Genomic DNA, 26,311 nt, shown 5'->3' on the forward strand with positions numbered 1-26,311 from the left:
GTTTAGTTGTCTAGGGGAGGTTTAGTTGTCTAGGGGAGGTTTTGTTGTTTAGTGGAGGTTTTGTTGTTTAGTGGAGGTTTTGTTGTTTAGAGGAGGTTTTGTTGTTTAGAGGAGGTTTTGTTGTTTAGAGGAGGTTTTGTTGTTTAGAGGAGGTTTTGTTGTTTAGAGGAGGTTTTGTTGTTTAGAGGAGGTTTTGTTGTTTAGAGGAGGTTTTGTTGTTTAGAGGAGGTTTTGTTGTTTAGAGGAGGTTTTGTTGTTTAGAGGAGGTTTTGTTGTTTAGAGGAGGTTTTGTTGTTTAGAGGAGGTTTTGTTGTTTAGAGGAGGTTTTGTTGTTTAGAGGAGGTTTTGTTGTTTAGAGGAGGTTTTGTTGTTTAGAGGAGGTTTTGTTGTTTAGAGGAGGTTTTGTTGTTTAGAGGAGGTTTTGTTGTTTAGAGGAGGTTTTGTTGTTTAGTGGAGGTTTTGTTGTTTAGTGGAGGTTTTGTTGTTTAGAGGAGGTTTTGTTGTTTAGAGGAGGTTTTGTTGTTTAGAGGAGGTTTTGTTGTTTAGAGGAGGTTTTGTTGTTTAGAGGAGGTTTTGTTGTTTAGAGGAGGTTTTGTTGTTTAGAGGAGGTTTTGTTGTTTAGAGGAGGTTTTGTTGTTTAGAGGAGGTTTTGTTGTTTAGAGGAGGTTTTGTTGTTTAGAGGAGGTTTTGTTGTTTAGTGGAGGTTTTGTTGTTTAGAGGAGGTTTTGTTTCTGTTGATTTCGATTTAACAATGTCAAATTCTACTTTTTATAGCTCTGCTGTTGGCCCTTGTCCAGCTCCTCGTGGATTGGTTCCTGGCAGCAATCCCTTGTGGGTACCGCCAAGGACCTCACCGGCTTCTGTGTTTTGGAACCCTACTTTTATTGCTAGAGATGATGCCGCTAATTTCTGTTCTTCTTTATTGCAGGAATTTTCTGATGACTTTGCTGTAAGGATGGCTGTTCCCCGAAGAGTCGCATACCGAGGATCTTTCCCTTATCGGTATGGAAAGGTAAGTCATGAAGCTGATAATTCTTGGCCTGATGCTTTACTTTCTTTAAAGGTTCTTGTTGAACGTCAGCTTGGAGTGGCGTTCAACGCCGCTGTGGTCAACCTCTACCGAGATGGGCAGGACTCGGTAGGTTGGCACTCGGATGATGAGCGTGGAGTCCACAGCACCATTGCCTCTTTGTCTTTTGGTGTAAGTAGAACTTTTAAGTTACGTTCTCTTCGTTCTGGTGTCCCTGGTGTAAATGTTTCCTTGAACCCTGGTTCACTGCTTGTTATGGAGGGCACATGCCAACGGGTTTGGCAGCACTGTGTTCCGAAAGAAGCATGCAAGTCTGTGAGACTCAATGTAACTTTTAGGTATATGGGTAGTGCTATCTGTGGTCCTATTCTTCGTAATCCTGTCATTCGTCGTGCTGTGTCTGTCCCTTTGCCCATTTCAGGGCTTTCTGCTGTTGCCTCTCCGGAGGTGCCCTCGCCCGCCGCTGCCTCTCCGGAGGTGCCCTCGCCCGCCGCTGCCTCTCCGGAGGTGCCCTCGCCCGCCGCTGCCTCTCCGGAGGTGCCCTCGCCCGCCGCTGCCTCTCCGGAGGTGCCCTCGCCCGCCGCTGCCTCTCCGGAGGTGCCCTCGCCCGCCGCTGCCTCTCCGGAGGTGCCCGCCGCTGCCTCTCCGGAGGTGCCCTCGCCCGCCGCTGCCTCTTGTTGGGGATCCCGCTCTGTTTTGGTTTGTTGTCCTTCCCTACCGTCTGTAACTAAGTTACAGACAGTCTTTCCTCTTTTTTCATCTCTAGAAGAGTTTCCTCCTTTGCCTTTAGCTTCGGCCCCAGTCTGGGTATCGCTTTCTTCCCGTTCTTCTCGCCTGGCCCCGGTTTCTTCTCGCCCGGCCCCGGTTTCTTCTCGCCCGGCCCCGGTTTCTTCTCGCCCGGCCCCGGTTTCTTCTCGCCCGGCCCCGGTTTCTTCTCGCCCGACCCCGGTTTCTTCTCGCCCGACCCTGGTTTCTTCTCGCCCGACCCCGGTTTCTCCTCTCCCGACCCCGGTTTCTCCTCTCCCGACCCCGGTTTCTTCTCGCCCGACCCCGGTTTCTTCTCGCCCGACCCCGGTTTCTCCTCTCCCGACCCCGGTTTCTTCTCGCCCGACCCCGGTTTCTCCTCTCCCGACCCCGGTTTCTTCTCGCCCGACCCCGGTTTCTCCTCTCCCGACCCCGGTTTCTCCTCTCCCGACCCCGGTTTCTCCTCTCCCGACCCCGGTTTCTTCTCGTCCGACCCCGGTTTCTTCTCGCCCGACCCCGGTTTCTTCTCGCCCGACCCCGGTTTCTTCTCGCCCGACCCCGGTTTCTTCTCGCCCGACCCCGGTTTCTTCTCGCCCGACCCCGGTTTCTTCTCGCCCGACCCCGGTTTCTTCTCGCCCGACCCCGGTTTCTTCTCGCCCGACCCCGGTTTCTTCTCGCCCGACCCCGGTTTCTTCTCGCCCGACCCCGGTTTCTTCTCGCCCGACCCCGGTTTCTTCTCGCCCGACCCCGGTTTCTTCTCGCCCGACCCCGGTTTCTTCTCGCCCGACCCCGGTTTCTTCTCGCCCGACCCCGGTTTCTTCTCGCCCGACCCCGGTTTCTCCTCGCCCGGCCCCGGTTTCTTCACTTCCGGTCTATTCTGTTTCTATAAGTAATCGCTTTGATTGCCTTTCTATGGATATTATTGATGGAAGTTCTGGGAAGTGTTCTTTTGTTTCTCAGCAGGGTGCCAAGAAGAACTCTGCAAAGACGAAGAACTCTGCAAAGAAGAGCTCTAGGAAAAACGCCTTTGTTTCTTTTGAAGATGCAACTTTTCTAGGTGGAGGAGAGGATGAATCCAACTGCCACCTGAAGGAAGATTCTTCAAAAGTTAGCAACTCGCCAATGAAGGAAGCAAGCCTGCCAGAAGCTATTTCAGTAGGAAAGGAATTTCCTAGTTTTAAGGATTTTGAAAGAACATTGGCCAAGTGGAGTGAAAGTAATAGCCACCCTTTGACTAAGCTCAGAAGCGAATTAGCAGGAGGTGAGTATAAATCTATTATATATGTCTGCAAGCATTATGGGGAAGTTAAAACCAAGAGTAAAGGCTTAAGGCCAAATCAGCAACACAATGCACGAAACTGCTTATTTAGATTTAAAGTTGCACGTAGGGGGTCTTCTTATCACATTAATTCTGCAAATCTTGTTCACAACCACCCTGTAAATCCTTCAATATTTGATAAATATCCACAGAATAGAAAATTAGGTGAAGTTGGGGAAAATGATGCTAAATTGTTGTGTGGTTTGCACGTACCAACCTTAAAAATTAAAGAATATGTTTCTGATAAGTATGGTAAGGTGGTCACTTCAAAAGATATTCAGAATTTAAGAGCGAAAGTCAAGTTAAGTAATGAAGGAGGCAGAACACAGGGACAGATTTTAATTGACCAGTTGAAGACACTCTTGCCTCAAGATTCTGTAATTGATATTTGTACTGACGAAAACGATGAGTTGGAATATGTGTACTTTCAAACGCCTACCATGCGAACATCATGTGAAAAGTTTCACGATGTTCTGTTTATGGATGGAACGTATAAGCTAAACATAGAAGGGTTCCCTCTCTATGTAATTTTATGCGAGGATGCAAACCTCAACGGTAGACCCGTTTCCTATTTCTTTGTTAGACGAGAAGATAGTGAAACTCTAGATAAGTGCATTTCCAAATTTGTCAAAGTTAATAGTTGTATTAGAGAAACTAAAGTTGTCATGGTTGACAAAGATTTCATTGAAATGAATCTAGTTCGAAAACATATTCCTTCTGCGCAGGTTTTGTTGTGTACTTTTCATGTTCTGAATAATTTTAAACGCAAAGTGAATCAATACGGTCAAAATAAGGATATTAAGAGGGAATTAATGGTGTATTTAACGGGTATGGTTTATTCTTTTGATCAAGACAATTACGAATTACAGAAAGAGAATTTTAGATTAGTTGCTAGTGATGAATTTTTCACGTATTTTCAAGTAAATTGGGAAAGTTGTAAAGAGAAATGGGTTATGTCTTATAGAAAGGGGTTAAAATCTTTGGGAAACAATACTAACAATTACGTAGAAAGCCATAACAGTAAAATTAAACATTACCTTAATTCGCGAATGAAACTATCTGAAGCTATTGGGGAGTTAATTAAATTTGAAAAGAATATAGAAAATGATATGGCTTTTAAATTATATAAAGAAATTAAAACCACTATTGATACAAGGCGCGTTGATAGCTTGCATGTCCAAATTGCTGAGGTTTGTTCGGTGGGAGCGACAAGAGTTGTTTATTCGCAACTTTGCAAATTGGAAGCGCTACAGAAAAACTATGAGTTTGATCAATTAAAGTTAGAAGTTAGGGTCTTTAAAGGTAAAGGGGTAACTAAAACCTATTCCATAATTAATTTGGTGGAGTGTTCTTGCTCATTTAACATTAATTTTGGTCTTCCTTGTTCGCATATATTTTTTGCAAGAAGAGAGAGTTTAGCAGATATGTTTAGTGAAGACTTAATTCTGGCAAGATGGAAGAAAGCCATTATATTTGAAAATGCTCCTGGGTTAGAACTTTTACCAGTGACTGTTACTAAATTCAAGGAGGGGAGTAGGGTTTTAACCAAGAATCAAAAATTTAACAAACTTATCATTTTAGCAAAGCAAGTTGTCGATTTAGCTTCTAGTGGGGGTATGTTAGAATACCGGGAAATGTACGAGTTTTTATCAGATGTTCTTAAAGCCAAACAGTTGAATCAAAAAATATTATTATCTAAAGGTAAAATTTCTAACAGTACGAGAAACTCTAATTTAAGTGTTAGTAGTCAGGATGGTGTGGGTATTAGTAAGGGTGATGATGTGGGTGTGTCCGAATTAGAGGGTGTGGGTATTAGTAAGGGTGATGATGTGGGTGTGTCCGAATTAGAGGGTGTGGGTATTAGTAAGGGTGATGATGTGGGTGTGTCCGAATTAGAGGGTGTGGGTATTAGTAAGGGTGATGATGTGGGTGTGTCCGAATTAGAGGGTGTGGGTATTAGTAAGGGTGATGATGTGGGTGTGTCCGAATTAGAGGGTGTGGGTATTAGTAAGGGTGATGATGTGGGTGTGTCCGAATTAGAGGGTGTGGGTATTAGTAAGGGTGATGATGTGGGTGTGTCCGAATTAGAGGGTGTGGGTATTAGTAAGGGTGATGATGTGGGTGTGTCCGAATTAGAGGGTGTGGGTATTAGTAAGGGTGATGATGTGGGTGTGGGTATTAGTAAGGGTGATGATGTGGGAGATTCCAAATTAGAGGGTGTGGGTATTGGTAAGGGTGATGATGTGGGAGATTCCAAATTAGAGGGTGTGAGGATGGAAGTTTCTAGAAAAGATCTTAATGGGCAAGATGTCGATGTTGGGGGAGAGACAGGATTAGAGGGGAAATCAAAGTTAAATGTATTGGGAAGGAGTAAAAAGGTACCAAATTTAGTAGAGGGTGGGGATGATGTTTTGAAAAGAGATTTTTACGAAATTAAAGAGTCAAATTTAAAATATTCTGAAAATTGTGAAGCCCCAAATCCCTGTCAAGATAAAGATTGGTTAGAGGAAGAGGTAAGAGATTTTAAGATGTTAGTTGATTATTCTTGTTCTTCTAAAGAATCTATTTTGAACAATCCTGTTTTAGCGATAATTAGTCATGAAGATGGGGAAAGTTTTACGAATAGTTTCAATGTTACAAATCAAGGTTTGGAGAGGGTAAGTTTTGATAGTTCTGTACCCGTATCGCAATTTATAAATATTGATGAAGATAAACCATTACATAATTGTAATATAGATTCTTTTATCGCAAACGTAACTAAAATAGCACCACTTTCATTTGAGGGTGTTGAAAGCTTTAGTAAGTCATCTGCACTATTGCCATTAGCTAGAAGCTCACCCAAGATTTTAGAGGGCCACAATTCCGAAAATATTAATGTCAGTTCGGGTCTAGATAAATTTAAAACAAGTAATCTAGTTATTAAAGCCAACCCTAAGTCCAAAATTTTAAAATCACCTAGATTAGTTACAAGTAAAAGGATGAGTCTAACAGGCCTTAGAGACAAATTAAAAATACCCATTGTTAAAAATCGTAGAGGTAGAAGTAAAAACAGTAAAAAAAGCAGAGCCACGTTTTCAAAGACAGGTTATAAAACTCCTATAGCTAGTCAGCATAGGGTTAAACGGAAGATAGACCAACCGCCTTCGCCTGCCAGAAATATTAAACCTAAATTAGATACAGTAAAACCAATTAAGTTAGATAACCAGAAGCCAGGAAAACATTGTACTTCTGTTACACAGGAAATTCAGGAAAGGTTAGGAAAAATGGATAGTTATTATTGCAATAACATAATAGAGAACTTTTGTAGTTTATTAGCTACGAAATTTCCTAAAAAGAAAGGCTTTCAACTAATAGGCAGAGGTTTTAAGTTAGGATTTGAAACATTTCGAATAGATATGATACAGGTAGTGCATTGTATAACAGTTGGACATTGGTTAGTAGTGTCGACAGTTGGATGTCCTGAGGGAACTGTACGCGTTTATAACACACTACCAAATTGTTTCACGACTGAAGTCTATTACCAGATTTGTAGTATCTTAAAATTTAAAGGGAAAAAGTTAAAGGTAGAATTTGTTAGCGTACAAAACCAGTCCGATTGTCATAGTTGTGGTCCTTTATCACTTGGGTATGCGTATGTTTTGGCAGCAGATTTAAATCCCAGCTCAGTTAGATTTAACAAAACTGAATTAAGAAAACACATAAAATCATGTTTGGAACAGCAAAAAATTCTAGAATTCCCTGAAACAGTGTTTGAAAGGCCCGTAAAAGTGAAAGATGTTGTAATTAGAAAAACTGAAGTAATTGAGCTGTATTGTACTGATGAGTGTAGGCAAACTTCAGCTTATTTTGAAAAGGTAACTCATCCCTTTTTTAAAAAGGCGTTAAAGAACATGATTTTATGCATGGTTTGTAAAAATTGGTATCATCAAAATTGCAAAAACGTTGATGAAAAGTATTTTGAAAAAGGTTCCCCAGATTTTTTTTGTAGTTTGAGGTGTAAGCAGAAAGGTTATTTGAAGTAACAAAACATTATAGTATATTAATTTATAGTCATAATCTAATCTAATATAATTTATAGTCATAATCTAATCTAATATAATTTATAGTCACACTCTAATATAATTTATAGTCGCACTCTAATATAATTTATAGTCACACTCTAATATAATTTATAGTCACACTCTAATATAATTTATAGTCACGATCATAATATAATTTATAGTCACGATCATAATATAATTCATAGTCATATAAACAGTGAATAAAAATAATTATTTCGTGTATCCTTTTAATGGATACACGAAATAATTATTTTACCAGCATCTTAATTAAACAAAAAGTGCTTTAGTAACTATCTTTAGAACTGGGAACTTAATCTCTCAGGATGAAGTGGCTGGTTCTAGGGATAGTATATGCTAAAGAATTTTTTTTTTCATTAAGAATATTGATATCAGAAGGAAAAAGTATGACATTTTGACTTTTTGGTATCAATCTGGGTTTGCTCTCGAAAGTGTGGCCTCCCCGTGGCGAGAGTGGAAACACTTGATCATTAGTTATGAACAAGTGGCTAACAACACAATTTAGTTCTACTATTTATTTGTATGTTGCCTACTACCAGAAGAAAATATCTTCTTTTGCTTCTACTAAGCGGAACAATTTTAAAAAACCCAGGAATTTTTTTAAAAAAAAGTTCAAACCTGTTGCATGCAGCTTTAATAATTTTTACTATTTTATAGTTATGTAAACTAGTTTGTAGTACTGCAAATATCTCTGATAAATTTCACAAATAGTGAATGAAACTGGATACTATAAATTTGGTAAATATTTTTATGATGGGAACTACCTAAATTTAAGGTTTTGGAACTTGACTACTAAACTACTATTAATTTCAGCAGAATTTGGCTTGATTATTTATAATTGTATATCTTAAATTCTTTACAGCTTTCAACAGGATTTATGAAATTGTTCCTTGGTTATGAAGAGTAAGCGGAAAACCTCATCAAGATATTCATATTGTAGACTGATAAAATAAAATATTAAGGGTGTGGTAGTATATTTTTTAATAACATTAAGAAAACACGGCATGAATAATTAACTCGTTAAATCGTTAAATTTCGAGGCATCACGCTCTGGAACAATCAACCCCATCAACTCAAAACCCAAAAAACCCTCCAGAAATACAAACTAGAAGTTCAAAAATATATCAATATTAATTATACTTGAATTTTATCTACCATAATAGAATTTTATTTACTTTAATTTAAAACGGACTGGACATCATTGTAAATAAGATCTTATCTTAATGATTGCTCCAATAAAAAGCCTTTTATTATTTATTATTATTATTATTATTATAATCTATTTTGTACTTTCTTATTTATCATATCTAATAAAATAAATATTGTCCTTTCACTAAGTTATTACCGAATATAATTGCACATTCCGATTAATCTATCGCAGCGCTCTCTCCTCAATGTTTTAAGTTAAAAATTCAAAAAGGCGTTTTAAACGCAATTGTTTAGTTATTTAGAATAGAGAGCTTTCAGTTGGAGGAGGAGCTTAGTCTCGTGACATAATTTACGCTGCCATATTGGTGGGTTTAAAGCAGGAATGAAGCTGAGGCCAACCAATATGGCTACCAGAACAGCGGCAAGACTTGGGAAGGTGTGACGTACTACTATCCCATCTGAAAGCTCTATAATGACAATTAGGCCTAAACATGTCAGGGAAAATCATAATAAAAGTCAGGGAATTTGAATCTTAAAATTTCGTGGTAACCCTGAACTAGTCCAAATTCAAAAGTACCTGACATTTAACATAATTAAAAACAGTAAGGTAGTTAACTATAAAAATTTCATGGTAAATAATTTAATTTCTACACTATTAACTACTCGTCCAAAGTAGATTAAATATTGATCATATTTTTATAAATATGTTTAAAAGTTCTAGTCTACTCTCGAATATACAGGGTGTTTTTGAAAGGACCTTTCAAAAACACCCTGTATAATATACATCCTGTAAAACTCCAATAATTCGTAATTTTAAATTATAAAATTTACATAACATATGTTTGAACCTATAAATTGATCATTTTTGGACCTATAAATATCCTATAATTTTGGCGTTTCAGACCTATATAATACCCATTATTTTTTGTGCACTAAGCGCTGGGAGCCCTGAGTGTTTTAAACAGCCCTGACCCAGAGATTTTCTGACCTATTTGTGTATCCCTCCCACTGGACCCTGGTATGTAGTTAACAATGAGCAAAGAGACAGAATGATATGACGTTGATAGCTAACACGCCTATCAGCATCATAAAAGTGTTTTCAACTGCCAACCAGAAAGGTGAAACATACAATAAATTTATATGTCTATAGGCCTATAACGATCTTTTTATGCATTCAAAAGTTCTCCCAACATGAACAGTTTCTATAGTTTAAATATAAAAGTTTTTATCAAAATGACATTGAGTGTCCAAAATAATACTAACATGGTCTAAAGTTAACCTATGGTGTCCAAAGTTAGCTTTTGGTAAGTTGTTTTAGGTTTACTAGCCTTTTGTGAACTTATCGTAATAATTTCCATATTTATAGTGCGTAATCTTTAAACGTATGGCTAACTTATTGAAAATTATAAAATATATAAAACAAGGGTTAACGTTTTTAAAATTTGCGGAATCTCAATTTCTTAGTCACATGGTAGGGTAGAAATAAAGTCTACGCTATGTTTACCCGAGGTAGACTTTTCACTTCACCGGGCGGGCGGTGAAAATAGCGCCCAAGCTATTTTCACCCTCCCGCGGTCCTTAGCTAAATTCTTAGTCACGTGGTAGGGTGGAAATAAAATCTACGCTATGTTTACCCGAGGTAGACTTTTCACTTCACCGGGCGGTGAAAATAGCGCCCAAGCTATTTTCACCCTCCCGCGGTCCTTAGCTAAATTCTTAGTCACGTGGTAGGGTGGAAATAAAATCTACGCTATGTTTACCCGAGGTAGACTTTTCACTTCACCGGGCGGTGAAAATAGCGCCCAAGCTATTTTCACCCTCCCGTGGTCCTTACTTAAATTCTTAGTCACGAGGTAGGGTGGATATAGCCTTGACGCTATGTTCACCCGGGGTAGACTTCACCGGGCGGTGAAAATAGCAGCCACGCTATTTTCACCCTACCGCAGCCCTTACCTCAATCCTTAGTCACGTGGTAGGGTGGATATAGCCTCTACGCTATGTTCACCCGGGGTAGACTTCACCGGGCGGTGAAAATAGCGCCCAAGCTATTTTCACCCTCCCGCGGTCCTTAGCTAAATTCTTAGTCACGTGGTAGGGTGGAAATAAAATCTACGCTATGTTTACCCGAGGTAGACTTTTCACTTCACCGGGCGGTGAAAATAGCGCCCAAGCTATTTTCACCCTCCCGCGGTCCTTAGCTAAATTCTTAGTCACGTGGTAGGGTGGAAATAAAATCTACGCTATGTTTACCCGAGGTAGACTTTTCACTTCACCGGGCGGTGAAAATAGCGCCCAAGCTATTTTCACCCTCCCGCGGTCCTTACTTAAATTCTTAGTCACGAGGTAGGGTGGATATAGCCTTGACGCTATGTTCACCCGGGGTAGACTTCACCGGGCGGTGAAAATAGCAGCCACGCTATTTTCACCCTACCGCAGCCCTTACCTCAATCCTTAGTCACGTGGTAGGGTGGATATAGCCTCTACGCTATTTTCACCTAGGGTAGGAATAGGCTTCCGCCTATTTCTACCCGGGGGGGGGTGAGAATAGTGACACTCTTTTTTGTATTGTATTAATTGTTTTGAAAAAATTCCACTGAACTAAAATTGGGACCCTGAATATATGGTTAAAATTTCAAAGAGATCCCTCCATTAGTTTTTTTTATAGAAAATAAAGTTGTTAAGGGTGGTTTTCATTTCCATAAAATTAATCAGCCCTTTTGGTGAAAAAGTTAAATTTTCCCATAGAAATAACATGGAGTTTTTCTCCATTTCACCCATTTTGTCGCAAACCCTTTGCAATGAAATATACGTTTGTTACGTTTGGGAACGGTTTTATATCAAAATAAAAACCTTTTTCTAGGACCATTTTTAAGGTTTTTGAGAAAAATTAAGTTTAATTGCGAAATTTCATGTTTTTTAATCATGCTTTGACTTACGTTGTTGTGGCTACGTCATTTATGACGTAGCTTTGGATACGGAAACTTTGCATAGAGGCCCGGAGAAACTAAATCTTTTGGGCAATGGGCCCATGGCCGCGCTTTGTCACCTTAAAGATCATTTTTATTTTGTCGCCATCTATGATGGAGAAAAAATATTACGGAGACATAAAAGACATAAAAACGGAAGATTAGCTCCGCCTTCGTCGTCGTCTCGCCTTCGCTCTCTTTAAACTACTCCAGAGCAATGAGATAGAATATATATATGAAACCTAGAGTCACAACGTGAGATCTCGAGATCGACGTTTCGCAATACACCTTTTATCGAGCATGAATCTTTATCAAATACGGGTGGCGCCACCCTAAGAACTTTTTTTATTAACGTCTGCTGCTATAATCTGTGTAACAAGCTGTCAAGATAGTTTTTAAACGTGTTAAATAAAATACGCATACGCGAGTATTTGAATTGTAACTCTATCTCATAGAGATCTAACTCATTGCTCCAGAGCCGCATTGTAGCCGTAACAGGCTGAGAAATAAGGATTTTTTTTGCTGAGCGCGTGATTGAGTTGGCTTCGTTTGATTTTTGCACATAACGAGTTCTAAAGCCTTCCGTTAACGGTAATCAAACTTAATTTTCAGTGATTTAAACTATTTTTCGTGTTATCGCCGTCTTTTGGTTTTACCTACTGGCAGCGTTTTGCCATAGGTCTTGGAAAAGCTCGTATTGTTTGTTCCTCGGGACTCATGACGGGGCTTTTCTATAACTGTGTTTGAGACCTTACTAAAAAAACCTCCACTCTCATGTTTTCGCTGTTATTCTTTGAATTTCGGTAATTAAACGTGCGGACTCGACATTTTTTGTTGCTCACTGCATTCCGCTAACGGTGTTTAATTTTTTAATTCGGTTTCATCGTTATTTTTAATTCGGTTTCATCGTTATTTGGCTCATTTTCGCCGAAAGTGACGCTGTAACGCCGACGGGGATATTGCCTAGTCCTTGTCTCAGACCGTCCTAAAAAGTTTAAAATTCATTATGCCGTCTGCTAAACACTATGATCTCATTTAAATTGTGCAGAAACGTGTTTTAAACTAATATGGGTCATTCCAAGGACACGTGTCTTTTGTGTGACCTCTTTATGTTCGGCTCCCTGTCATTGTAGCCGTAACAGGCTGAGAAATAAGGATTTTTTGGGGTTTGTTGTATCTCGGCTTTTGTTGAGGAGATATTCTTTATACGATTTCAATATTAATTAGCAATGTTACTGTATATAAGTAAGGCATTAATTATACAGTGCCTAAATGTAGTTTTTGTAATAATTATCCTTTGCTATTATATCAATATGGAGTTCATTATACATTGCTAAAATACATTAGAAAGCGCGACAAAATTGTAAGGGTTTACTTGTAACCTCTTGTTGAACTTTGAGAATGTTGTTGAGCTTTAAAAGATCTGATTTTAATATTTTTCGTAAGTAATACTTTATTTTGATTCAATACAAAAAAATTAAAGGGTATGATTTAGTCAATAATTTATGAATTGAATTAAATTTCATTTATTGATTGCTAAGCCTCGGTCTTAGCGATAGTAGTTTTCGGCTGTAGGTAGTACGGTGGGTAGGAGATATTTACAGCCATAGTAATTTTTTGTTTAGAAAATACGTCGTCCGCTCTGAATATGTTCTAGTCTAAGCCTTAAGGGAATTTTTTTTCCCTTTTCATATAAAAGAAGGGGCTAATTAGGTCTAATTTTATTTTTTCGTAAGTAAAACTTAATTATAATTTATTTCAAAAGAATTTAAAGTTAGGTTTTAGCCGATAATTTATAAATTCATTGATTATAGTAGAGTATTGGTGAAAAGTTCAAGAGAGCTGTCAGTGTCAGCTGGTTGTAGTACTTAGAAGACCAATAGAGTAATATCGGTAGAGAGGGGGAGTGAACTGTGTATCCCCTTCGTTGGAGGCAACTTTGTATTAGAGAATACTATTTGCCTTCGGAAGGGGGGATATCACTAAGGTAAGAGATAGAGGGTTATGACGTTGCCATATATTTGAAAGATATTACTCTATTGGCCCTGTACCGTAAGGGTTCGTTTTAATTCTCACCAGGGGCCAATGATAACTGCTATGAAGATAAATTGTTTCTTAAATTGCTGGTAGAATAAATGATTGATTAAATCACACGATGACAAAACCCTGAAATCACACGATGACCAAACCCTGAAATCACACGATGACAAAACCCTGAAATCACACGATGACAAAACCCTGGCACCAAACAAACCAGAGCTGTGCTAATTAACTGGCAACTAATTGAATTGGAATTAGCAATTGGATAATTATGACTTAATTAACAATTAGGCATAGAGGCTAATTAAATTCAATTAGAAATTAGACATTTATATTTCAAACTAATTACAATTACTAATTTCGAATTAATTACCTGTCTAATTAAGGTAGAAAAGAAACCATAAGTAACAAATAACATTAGAAAAGTGTCCATGGAATGGATGTCCTACTCCGCCTTCGGTAATGCAAATTAGTATATTGTCTAATATCGACGAAAAAAGTGTGCGGAAGCTGTGTATTATCCTCGGAAAATTAAACAAGCCTGGAGAGTCGAGAACCCCGTCATGGTAAATTTTATCTACCAAAATGGCGGCAAACTTTACAGAATGGAAGGCTTGTGGAGGAATGCATATGATTGGCCAAGTGGAAGCATGACGTTTAATGGGGGATATTTTCATCCCTTTGCCCACTCCCTATAACGGACTCCATACTAGTTAACCCTGGGGACAGCTATTAATTCAAGAAGGAAAGAATTTCAAAATGGGAAGTTATGATTTTAGAAAGAGTTATAGATTTCAATGTGAGGTTTTTCATTATTAATCTACGAATTGAGATAAAGAGATGAATGGGTGGGATAACTATTTTGCCCCTTCCCCTAAGCGTAAAGCTAGCCTCACGCATTGTCTAATGTTTTGAGGGGTTCATAAATTTAGAAAGGCACATATTTACTTTAAAATCAGGAAATTATAAGTTTTGGATCTTTCACAAAAAACATGATAATTTAGGAAATAATTTTACTGAGCTTAGCAGGCCAGTTAGCTACATCTTTTCGACTCTGGGAGCATCTAGTGGGGCTTGTTTAATCGAAACCACAACATTTATTTACTTTAAAATTCGACGAAATTTGATTGAGTTATGAAAAAATTGTTTAACGCAAGTTGATAAAGAAATTGTTTAACGCAAGTTGATAAAGAAATTGTTTAACGCAAGTTGATAAAGAAATTGTTTAACGCAAGTTGATAAAGAAATTGTTTAACGCAAGTTGATAAAGAAATTGTTTAACGCAAGTTGATAAAGAAATTGTTTAACGCAAGTTGATAAAGAAATTGTTTAACGCAAGTTGATAAAGAAATTGTTTAACGCAAGTTGATAAAGAAATTGTTTAACGCAAGTTGATAAAGAAATTGTTTAACGCAAGTTGATAAAGAAATTGTTTAACGCAATTTGATAAAGAAATTGTTTGATTTATTAATATTTGTTTACAGCGATTAATGATACATTCATATTAGTATAAATTGTTCATTTGTGTTAATAGGAGTTAAAGGGATAACAAAATGTCTTTATGAAATATATTTGTAACTTTAAAGGGACAACGAAATAACGGATCAACCATTTTTTTTAGATAACTGGAAAACTAAATGGTTGTGAATCAAAAAGAATGGAATAAGGATGGAAAAGTTACTTTATTTTTTCAAAAGATAACAAAATGGTTGGGAAACCATTTACAACGTTCAAGGGGTAGTGAAATGACTGGTAATAAGGATGGAAAAGTTACTTTATATTTTCAAAAGATAACAAAATGGTTGGGAAACCATTTCCTATGTTCAAGGGGTAGTGAAATGACTGGTAAACCTTTTCTTCAGTTAAAGGGATAAAATTTATTAAAATGGATTAATTATAACGAACATTAATTTATTAAAATGGATCAAAAAGAATGGAATAATGATGGGAAAGTTAATTTAATTTTTTAAAAAAATAACAACATGGCTGGGAAAATGAGTCTTCAATTCAAGGGATAAAGAAATAACTGGGAAACGTTTTCTTAAGTTCAAAGGATAAATTTTATTAAAATGGATTGATTTAAACGGACCATTAATACTTTCTAAGTTTTAAGCATAGCGGTGCTCCAGTGGATCCCCTAAAAGGCGACTTTCCTCCTGAAATCCAGGTTTTGCTTGGCAAAGGCTAGTGGGCGGGATTTATAAGTGCACTTATAAATCTCGCCCACAAATGCCTCTTGCCTTTGCCCGGCCAAAACCGGGGCTCGTAAGGAAAGCAAATTTGTAGGGGATTCACTGGAGCCGCGCTATGCTTTAAGGTATAACTAAATGGCTCCGAAAGCATTTCTCAGGTTCAAAGGATAAAAAGAAATGGCTCGAAAACCATTTCTTATGTTAAAAGAAATAAAAATTTACTAAAATGGACTAATAAGAATGGAATATTAGTTCATTAAAATTAATTAAAAATAATGGAATAATTATGGATGAAATTAATTTATTTGGTTAAATGAAATTTTAATTGGAAACAAATTGTGGCATAAAAAATTAAATGAAGATTAATATGGTGATGATGCTACAAAAAATATAAGAAATATATATTAATTATCTTCAATGAAAATTTTTAATTGAAACTCTAGAAAAGAATTGAGGTTGTAAACGTATTTAAGACTTAAGGCTTTCAAGAGATTCATGAAAAAAAAACCCAAATGTAACTTCTTTTCCTGTCCCCCAATTTAATAAAAGTGTTAACTTTTTTAAATGTGGCTTAGTACTTACAAAATATTTACAATGACGCCTCCATTGTTCCACCCTCTTGTGGTGCCGTTGTTGATGATGATTGTGGTGGTGATGGTGGTGGTGGTGGTGGGGGTGTCACCACTACCACAGGCGACTCGACGCCCACCGAACCGGTTTCCGCCGGTGAAACCGGCAACGCGTCGTCTACCATGCAACCGTATATAAGTCAAGTATAAATCCAAGGGCGTGCCAACTACGGGGCAGCGGGGGCGAAGGCCCCCGCTCAAATTTTCAACTCTATGGGACTTTAACATTAGGCAGCCATTTTGCCCCCGCTCCAGTAGAAAATTTTGGCTCATGTTGGCACGCCCCTGTATAAATCATAGATATATATATACGGGTCTAGCATGGACGAACCAATACTGTACCAGTATTGGTTCGTCCATGGGTCTAGATACCCTACTGAATCGGGGAAAATACAGAGATGACAGCTAGCAGTCTACGCGATTTTCCCGGGGGAAGATACCTAGTGCGCCATCTATCGCTGAACTTTGAAAGCTAAAAAATTGGATAAATAACTTTTGCCAGCGGGCGTGCTGATGCTTTGGAATAACAGTTGATATTTAAAGAGATTTAAGCGAATGTTTGTTCAAAGTAAAACTATTTCCTAATCTGAAGGGGAGGTCCTCTTATTCTGTTCGTAAGTAAATCATTTTGTAAATAAAAACCTGTTACTTCAAACCAAAATAGTTGATTTTATTGTCGAAGGCTTAAAATCATTGTTCTAGTGAATCAAGTCCTCTTCATCTTAGTTTGTTTTATTTATTTAATTAATTAATATTCGAATTTCCCGCGCTTTCCATATTCGAATTTTTCGTTTTTTGTTTCTTGAAACTCTCAATAGATGGCCTTTGGATCTAATTATCTTGCCAAAAGCGTCGACTGCTTGTTCTCACCTCCGCATTTTTTAAAGGGCCGAACAGAGGGGAAGTGTATCTAGAACCGTATATATATCTATGGTATAAATATGCTAGAGCCTTTAACACCTTTGGCTGGATTGTGTGCAATATACTTTTTATAATAGACCATGAAATAAACTAAACAAGTTGGCCTGTCGCGCGAGGCCGAAAAGGTTTTTTTCATAAAGGGGGCTGCAAGAGGGGTGAAACTTGTTACGATGCTGGTGCTATCTAGAGAGTAAAATAATATATTTTTATTGGGAACATAGGCTAACAATCGTCTGCTTCATCAATTTTGAATGTTTTCAGACCTAGGCCAAGTAGTTATTATAAATTGAACATCATATTATCAGTGACCGGTCTAATTTAATTAAGATAATATCATAATGAGTGTGAAAGGTGGTTCACGATGTTGTGTCAAGCTCTAAACATATAAGCTTTGCACTAGTTAGTATATACATTACTAAGCCTTGGCCCATTCAAAATATAAGTCCCAAGAGTGGTATAGATTTTTAGTCTGTATAGTGCTTGAAGTTTTGCAATTGAAACTAATGTTAAATTTACCCTCCAAGCACTCGTCTTACCAAATCTAGAATTCTTATTTTGAAATGGGACTATAAAAACTATATCCTGAACTCCGTCCATTTTACTTTAGTCTTTCTGACTTGAAAAAATATACCGCTCGCGCATGCGCAGGGGGGCATATGAAAAAAACCTTATTTTCCAGCATGCAATGTAGTACTAGCTTTGACCGTTGAAAATTTTGAAGGGTTTTATTTCATGGTCATCTCTGTCCAGTTTGTCCTACAATTTCAGTCTAAAATCCCTTTCTCTCTATATTCTTTTACCCCATTGCCAAATATTTTTACGCATTGAAAGCCATGGCGATAAAAGGCTCTAGCTAAGATTGCTTGCATTAGGGCCACCTAGGGATAGTAGGGAACTTCACTGTCTTTTTTAAAATCAAATTTATTATTTTCTTATTTTATTAAATTAAAAACTCGTTTCCCTTAATGGGAATTTTAACCAAGTGCATAGAAGATTTTAGGTAGCCCAGGAAAAGCAATCGAATATAGGCCTAGGTAGTACCTAGGAGCATGAATAGGTAGTACCTCTATTTAGCGGGCACTCCCGCTTTAGGTGCCCTGGCTTTTTGCACTTGTGGCAAGTCCGTATCCATTGCCACCGACCGCCGCCCCGTTTACTTCGGCCGCCTCGCCCGTTACCGCGGCCACCACCGCGTCCCCGCTTTCCGGCGCCGCCGTAAAAATACGCATTTGTCACGTTGATATTTTTGCCTTCCATTACTAAGACCAAACCGACAAAATATTTTAATGAATAGTTTACGATCAATTAAAGTTTGACGATAATTTTAAACATTATAACTTTAAATTCTATGACTTAGCTTCAAAACCCGTTTATTAAGAATTTTAACTATTAAAAATTGTGTTCAAAACATACTTACGAGGTTGAAAAACTGCTCGATTTAGAAAACCAAAGTAATTTCCCGCCAAAAATATTCCCCGGGCTAGGAGAAGAAGCATAGAGCAATTAAAACTGGATTGGAGCATGATTTTACAGCAACGTTTCCAGGTATAATTGCTCCATGCTACTGTTCCAGACTCCAGAGGGCAATAAATTAAAAAGGCTTATTCTCTTGGCTTCTGTTTCGGCGGGAATTGTTCCAATTTCCACCTCGTTCATATTCCGAAGACTTGTAAAAGCATATTAATTGCCACGAATCTTAATTTTTAAGGTTTTATATGATCTATAAACTAAGTATTTTTAATTATTTTATGTTCCGACTGTACATTAACATAATTTTGTTCTCATTTTAGATTGTGAAATTGTCTCTTTCATTCTTAGCCTTAACAAGTTTTAGTTTCCCTTGTAATTATTTTATTTTCATTAATTTAAATTGTATTTTTTTTTCTTTTGACGATTTGCAATTCTGTCAGAGGTTTTTTTGACACTGGGTTCTTTCTGTGCTCCCATTAATTGGGTTCTCTGTGCTCCCATTAATTGGGTTCTTTCTGTGCTCCCATTAATTGGGTTCTTTCTGTGCTCCCATTATTTGGGTTCTTTCTGTGCTCCCATTAATTGGGTTCTTTCTGTGCTCCCATTAATTGGATTTCTTTGTGTATCCAAATTGCAAGTTCCAGTGTGGGATTAAGGCTTATTTGAGACCTATTGCAATCTGTGTCAAATACGGTACTGCTTGTACTGATTAAAACTCTGCAGAGGTTGAAAAAGATTTCCTCTTTTGTGCAACTCATAAATTTTCATAATGTTTGTCGAGAAAAAATAAACAGAAAAAATAGATGCTTAGCAAAGCAAAAAGAAAGAGCGCAAAGTAAATTGCAACTGTTAGTTAACAGTAAAGCTTTGCAAAAAAAGAAAGCTAAGCGAGTTAAGAATAAGGAATGTTATTTGAAAAACAAAGATAATTTGCAGAAAAGAAAAGCAAATAGCCATGTTCAGCATAAACTTGCGCGTGGCACAGCAAAAGGTGGTAAAAGGGCCATGGCACCAGGTCGCACCACTAATGTGGGTTTCCGTTCAAAAAAATTAAAACCCAAACATAAACCAACTAAAGTAGATAAATTTGGTTTTGCGAAAAAGCTCCTCAATGCAGGGATTTTCAAAACGAAAAACAAAAAAATTATAGCCGAAAGCTATAAAAGGTTTTTAGTCAAACGTCTCACTGAAAGATTGGCGGCGTCAAAGTCTTTTGACACCGAGACCAAAAATAGACGCACGAAGTCCATCTCTCACAAGCTAAAATGCCAAGTGCTAGCTGGTAGAATATTGCATTTAAAAAGGCAATTGTATTCCGCTTATCACGCCCAACTAACAGCCATTGTTAGTGAATTTAAGGATTTTGTCAAGAAAATCAAAGAAATTGGGTCCATTGATCCTGACAATTTGGCAGAAGTTGTGGGTGGGAAAAAGCTTCACAGTAGCATGAAAGAGGCCTATTTCCATGAAACTTCCTATTATCTGATTGGAAATAATGGTAAAATATTGAAAACTGGCGATGAGTCACATTACGCCAAAATTTTTCAATTGGATTCTAATGGTCGTGTACGAAAAGTTCTGAGAGACCGTGTTACGAGTTCGACTAAAGAATTGTTTGTTGACGAAATGGGAAATTTCGTTGACATAAAAAACAATAACGAGACTAGTAACGTAGAACGAGTTTTACAAGTTAATGAGTCGGGAATTGTTACGAATCTTTTCAAAACTGTTGAAACTGAAGAGAAGAATCCGCAAGCAAATTTTGTGATCAATGAAGGGGGGTTTATTGAAACCCGAAACAAAACTGTATACTGGGAATGCAGTGACATTTGTAATGTTCGAACTCGAGCCATTGCAAAAGTACTAGCTTTCATAAACACAGTTGCCAATGCTAATGAAAAATCTTTGACTAAAATTTTTGAGTCTGATTTGGACCTTTGCGAATTAAGAAAAGAATTTTGCAAAAAATCTAACTTGTTTATACCACCAGATGGGGACGAAGTAGTGGTGAGAATAGTTCCGTTCCTAGGACACACCTCTTACTGCGCTGATAGCGAAGAGTGCCAAAGTAATTTGCGTTCTTTCGCTGAATTGGCTCCACATTATTCGGGAATTAGAACCATTCTGAATAAGATGTATCAAGTCAAAGCCTTGCTCAACGCGTTAACTAAAATTTCAACTGAAATTGAAAGTGGTGATTACGATTCTCTGACGAATGTCATGGTGCAATCGAGAAAAATCCTAGCCACACGTGGGAAAAATTTAAATACCGAACAAAATAATGCTCCCACAGGAAGCGTTAACGCTCCTCGGCCGACTCTCGATGAAAGTGAAATCTTGAGTCTTTACGAGAATCAATTCGCTCGGGCAATGCTAAACACCAACGAGTTTCACGACACGCCTTGCGACTGCTGTTTTAGATTACTGAAAAAAACTGATTTAAGAGCTGTAGAAAAACTAGTAAACAGTGCTGTTTTTGATAACGAGGCCTATCTGATTTTAAGAGCTGGCTGGATAATGAATAATTCGGACGCTAGAGAAGCGGATATGCTTCTATGTCGTTACTGCGCTACGGATTTGGGAAAGGGTAAAGTTCCCATTAGATGTTTTCTGAACAACTTGGCAGTGGACAATCCTCCGCCAGATGTCACCAACTTAAACATGTTCGAGAAAGTTTTAATTCAGCTTGTGAAGCCCTTCCACACTGTGGTGCGGTTAGGCACTAAAACCAATTCCAACGTGAAGTTTGGTACGGTTAAAGCTTTAAAGGGAAGAGTAATTTATCTCCCAATACCAGTGGAAAAAAATTTGAAGATGATTCCCAAAACGTTGCCCAAAAATCACGAACTGCATATCTTGGTGAACGGCGTTCCCACTGCGGACAAAAAGGTTTGGCAGCAGGTTGTTTGCCTCGAAAAAGTGTTGAAAGCTTTCAGTGTGCTGAAAAAGATAAACCCTTTTTACAAAGACATTGATATTTCGACAATGAATGAGGAATATATTTGTGGCACGCAAGAAATTGATGGAAATGAAAATTCATTGACTCCAGAAGAATTACTGAGCGTAACAGATCCACTTGCGTTAATTAATGATGGATCTGATGCGTTGACACGCGCTTCCGCTGCGCTTCCAACAGAAGGACCAGCGGATAGTAGTCACGGCGTCCAAGGTGACCAAAACGCTTCGAACATGCAGGAGCAGGATGAAAATCAGTCTAGCCTTGCACCAGGCGACGCCTACAAAATTCTAACGCAACCCGAGGCTTTGTTGCGAAAACTTTCTGAAGGCGAAGCCAATGATCTGTACGATCATTACTCTATTCATCCGGTGAACGTCCAACCGCCGAAGGATTTATTGGGTGCTTACCAAATGAAGCGCGTCGAGGCCGAGCCGGTTAGCACTTGGGACAAAAAACTGGAATACATGAGCTTCGTTCATTTGTTCCCTCGGGGTCGCTTTGGCAAGCACGATGATAGACCATTTGGGAAAATAACGGAAACCGAGTATCGTTTATCCCGTATTTTGAACAAAAGTCCAATTTTTAGACGAGATTACGCCTATTTATTCCATTCTTATCAAGAATGCGAAATGAAAGCGATTTCTAGCAGTTTGAACTACGTTCTTCGTGTTAAAAAGCCCATGCCAATTGGTGTTGAAAATTTGCTCAATCGAGTTGAATCTGGCGATAAAGAACTTGAGAGTAATTTAGCTACTTTCTTGGGTCATATTCGAGGAACAAAGGACTACTGGTATAAAGTTCTTAGGGACGTTTTGGCGATGATTCGGGAATTTGGTCCTCCCACCTGGCTTCTAACTTTTAATCCGGCCGAGTACGATGATATGGAACTGCACGATAACTTGAGAAAAGTGAATTCAGACGTTCCGGGAGTAGAGTCGATGACGGTGGCTGAATTGTTGAATTTCGACCCACTTAGCGTCAATTTGCACTTTCACAACAAAGTGCGGTCGCTGTTAAACAACTTTGTCTTGTGTAAGCAAAATCCAGTTCTTGGCATGATAGAACATCATTTTTGGAGGGTTGAATACCAATCTCGAGGTTTACCTCACTACCATATGCTTTTGTGGGCCAAGGACGCTCCAAAGATTGGAACTTCTTCGACCGAGACTATTTTGGATTACGTGCAAAAACACGTCACGTGTTCGATGCCAAGAGCATCGGTAAGTCCGGAACTACACCGACTGGTAAAAAAATTCCAAACTCACAAATGCACCTCCAGTTGTTATAAGAAGGTGAAAAATTCTAAAAAAGGATTGAAATTGTGTCGTTACGGTTTCCCTCGAAACGTAACAAACATTGCTACTATGAATTCTGTTAGATCAGTTACTCGTCACCGTAAAATGAAAAAGGTGCAGAAACGACTGTACGACTTGCCGAGAAAACAGCACGAAGTTTTAATCAATGATTACAATCCGACGCTACTTTTGGCTTCCAAAGCCAACATGGATTTGCAATTTGTCGCTGACAAATCGGAAATAGTGGCAAACTATGTCACGGCTTACGTGACAAAGGGAGACCGGGCTGACATGGACCAAACTTTTGCCGAGTTAGGCAACGAAAGTTTGTCCAAAAAATTATTTGCCTATAGATTGAAATCTTTGACGTGCAAGCAAATAGGAATTTACGAAGCTCTCGATATGATGCTGGGCCAAGACCTTTTCAACAAGTCCGACAGCACTAAATTTATTAACACTAACTTAAAAGAAAACCGATCGAGAGTTTTGAAAGGTTACAAGGAACTCGCGCGATTGAGGGAAACTGACCCCGAAAGCACGGACACTTGCCAAAAAGGGTTCGTCGACGACAAATATCCGAATCGTCCTGACAGCTTGGAAAATCTTAGTTTGCGGGAATTTGGTCGGTTTTACGATTATGCGATGCGCTCTGAGGGTGTCGAGAGAAATGCGAATGTAATCCAGTTGAAAAACAATATGGGTTTCATGAGAAAGAGAATTAAGCCCTTCATAATAGAGCACTTTATTCACGACCCGATAGAGGAGAAAGAAAAGTATTGTCACGCTCTATTGATCCTCTTCAAACCGTGGCGTGACGAAACTGAGCTATTGGGCGATTTTGAAACATACGCCGATGCTTTCGAAAACTCGCTTTCGGTGTTGAAGGACATGAGAGAATATCACGAGAAACTCTCGGTTTCCAAAGAAGTTGAAAAGAAACGGAAGGCTTCTAAAAAGGCGCAAGAGCCAGAAACCATAGTCTCTGAGATTGAAAGTGACGATGATGAAAATGCGCTGCAAGGGAAAGAAATTGTTATCGAAACCGAACACGCGATGGCTGATGTGGAAGCTGCCATGGAAATGAATTTCGAGACTGATGTTGAGAATGTGGCGTCACTAAACTCGGATCAAAAGAGAATTTATGATCAGATCATGAATCACTTCTCCCAAGAGGGAGAAAAATCTAGAAACAAGTGCCTTTTTGTGTCGGGACCTGGTGGAACTGGCAAATCGTTTCTTATCGACACTCTCGCCAGCGCTGTAAGGCGACGCTTTCAAAATCCTGCTAGCGTGGCCATTGCCGCGCCAACGGGTTTGGCAGCGTTGAATGTTAATGGCGTAACGTTACACAGATTACTAATGTTGCCGGTAGATCATGGGCGTATCGCCGAATACCATTCCCTGAGTTCTGAGAATATAAGCATTATGAAAGAAACTTTGGGTAATTTAAAACTGTTAATTATTGATGAAATTTCTATGGTCTCATCGGTTTTACTGACACACGTTCACTTGAGGCTGAACGAATTTTGGGAAATGAACCAACCATTTGGTGGAGTTGTATTTATTCTTGTCTTGGGAGACTTTTTCCAATTGCCACCGGCTCAAGGAAATCCCGCGTTTATCAAAATCACTTCCGAAGAAGCCAGACTTAGATTCAATTGCATCGGAGGAAGTGATCTTTGGAAGTTTTTTAAATACGATGAACTAACGCAAAATGTTAGACAAGCCAACGACCAAAGTTACGGCGACATTCTAAGCAGAGTTAGAATTGGAAATATTTCCGAAGCTGATGTTGCAACCTTAAGAACTAGATTGGTTGAGGGAGGTCAAAACATCGAGGTGGCTATGGACCTTTTCATTAAGCTGTCCAATGAAGGGTTTCACCCAATTTGTTTGATGCCTAAATTGGCCATGTGCATAAAATTCAACTTTGATATGCTGCGAAAAAACGGCGAGAAAGTTGAAGTCATTCGTTGTCAGGATAGACTCGCTGACTATGGGAAAAAAATGAATAAAAACATTCTCAGGAGACTGCAAGGGCTACAAAACGAACCGTCCAAAACAGGCGGTTTGGAGAGCGAGTTAGTTCTTTGCGTTGGCTGCCGAATAATGGTCAGAAGGAATATCAGTTTTGAAAAAGGCGTTGTAAATGGTACGATGGGTTTCGTAACTGGATTCAAGAAGGACGAACTGGTATTTTTCTCAGAGTAGATCGCGAACCGAATAACGATTACGCTAACACTGACTTTTTAGTTGAGAAAATTTGCGTAAAATTTTTGCTCATGGCAAACATTTACGTTAAACGCTCCCAGTTTCCCGTCATCCTGGCGTACGCTATTACGATACACAAAAGCCAAGGCATGAGTTTAAAATGCGCCATTATGGATTTGGGTCCGAATTTATTCGGAACTGGCATGGCGTACGTGGCTTTATCGAGAGTGACGTCCTTAGCCGGACTCCATCTATTACAGTTCGATCCGACTAAAATTAAGGTGGATGGACGAGCCATTATGGAGTATAACAGGCTTCGCAAAAAATATAGGCCAGATCTGCCTCTTTTGGAAATAACGGAGTTGAAAGAAAGTCGAGGTAGGAAAAGAAGTGCGCCTACACTATCTAAAAGCCTTTTAGAAGCCGAGGAAGAGAGATGTGCAGAAACACCGAAGAAGAAAAGGAAAACCCAACAGAGTTTGGATAGTTTGCCCTTGAAGGGTTTAGCTAACGATGACCAAGTAACGTGCTATTCTAATAGCGTTTTGCAACTACTCTTATTAGTGCCGGAATTAAGAGAATTGGTTAAATCTTACAATGGATCATTCGTTGAAAAACCAGTTTTACGTTGCCTCCATAACACGATAAACGACATCGAGAGTTCTCAAGGAAGCTTCAGTCGTAAAGGGTTGGAACTGAGAATGGCTGTCGGAAATCATTTTACGCTAAACGATCAACAAGACGCCAGTGAATTTTTGATGGTCCTTTTGACGACACTAAGTCAAGAAATGGAAGCCGATTACTCTAAAGCTCTGAAAGATCTTTTTTGGTCAAAGTCGCGAAACGTTACCAAATGCCCCAATTGTCAAGTTGAACCAAATTCGGAGAATATTGTTGAAAGCAACATTTTCAATCTTCCACTAGAAAACCGAGATAAAATTGATTGGAAATCTCTAGAAAAAAGGATGAGATTAACAGAGGTGCCATGCGTATTTTGTAACAACCCAAAAATACAAGAGCGTGATGTATTGATATCCAGCGGGAAGTACGTATTTTTGTGTCTTCTCCGTGGTGATTACAAAGATGGTCGACCAATTAAGATTTCGACCAAAATATCAAGTTTTGAAAATCAAAATGTCACTATGAGTAAGATGCTTTTTAAAACTAAAGGGGTGATTATTCATAAAGGTGAATCGTTGGCCGAGGGACATTATGTGAACTTTGTGAGAAAAGACAACGGCTGGTACGAGGTCAGTGATACAATGATCAGAAAAAGGGAGAGATTCGTCAGTAACTTGACTGACGTCA

General features: G+C 38.6%; 2 protein-coding genes and 1 long non-coding RNA gene across 9 annotated transcripts; 2 read left to right on the plus strand and 1 right to left on the minus strand.

Moving 5' to 3' along the window:
• Positions 1-353: 353 nt before the first annotated feature.
• LOC149679200 (uncharacterized) lies at positions 354-8,424 on the plus strand. Of its 4 annotated transcripts, none has more exons than XR_016365695.1 (3): positions 354-1,201; positions 2,717-7,909; positions 8,034-8,424. XR_016365695.1 is itself a non-coding variant. In XM_089834821.1 (3 exons), the coding sequence occupies exons 1-3, from the start codon at positions 752-754 to the stop codon at positions 5,682-5,684; spliced, it is 3,345 nt and encodes a 1,114-aa protein (XP_089690947.1). In that variant the 5' UTR covers positions 360-751; the 3' UTR covers positions 5,685-5,813. The 4 variants fall into 4 exon arrangements, 3 of the variants coding, with proteins under 3 accessions (XP_089690943.1, XP_089690946.1, XP_089690947.1); XM_089834821.1 differs by lacking the exon at positions 8,034-8,424 and having other exon boundaries at positions 360-1,201; positions 2,717-5,605; positions 5,679-5,813; XM_089834817.1 differs by having other exon boundaries at positions 2,717-8,424.
• Positions 8,425-12,587: 4,163 nt separating this feature from the next.
• Positions 12,588-16,083, plus strand: LOC149679201 (uncharacterized). Of its 2 annotated transcripts, XR_016365702.1 has the most exons (3): positions 12,588-12,727; positions 12,912-13,017; positions 13,101-16,083. It is a non-coding gene; the product is annotated as an uncharacterized LOC149679201 (long non-coding RNA). The 2 variants fall into 2 exon arrangements; XR_016365701.1 differs by having other exon boundaries at positions 12,912-16,083.
• On the minus strand, positions 16,077-25,735 carry LOC149679202 (uncharacterized). Of its 3 annotated transcripts, none has more exons than XM_089834853.1 (4): positions 25,600-25,735; positions 18,486-19,217; positions 18,133-18,327; positions 16,077-16,265 (listed from the first exon to the last, which is right to left on the minus strand). In XM_089834853.1, exons 2-4 carry the CDS (start codon positions 18,589-18,591, stop codon positions 16,108-16,110), a joined length of 459 nt encoding a protein of 152 aa, XP_089690979.1. In that variant the 5' UTR covers positions 18,592-19,217; positions 25,600-25,735; the 3' UTR covers positions 16,077-16,107. The 3 variants fall into 3 exon arrangements, with proteins under 3 accessions (XP_089690979.1, XP_089690981.1, XP_089690980.1); XM_089834855.1 differs by having other exon boundaries at positions 18,486-19,234; positions 25,600-25,722; XM_089834854.1 differs by having other exon boundaries at positions 18,486-19,255; positions 25,600-25,720.
• Positions 25,736-26,311: the final 576 nt, after the last annotated feature.

Source organism: Phalangium opilio, unplaced genomic scaffold, assembly GCF_054372755.1.
Source record: "Phalangium opilio isolate 3A_F unplaced genomic scaffold, DU_Popi_V2 ptg000041l_1, whole genome shotgun sequence".
Taxonomy (NCBI): Eukaryota; Metazoa; Arthropoda; class Arachnida; order Opiliones; family Phalangiidae; genus Phalangium; species Phalangium opilio.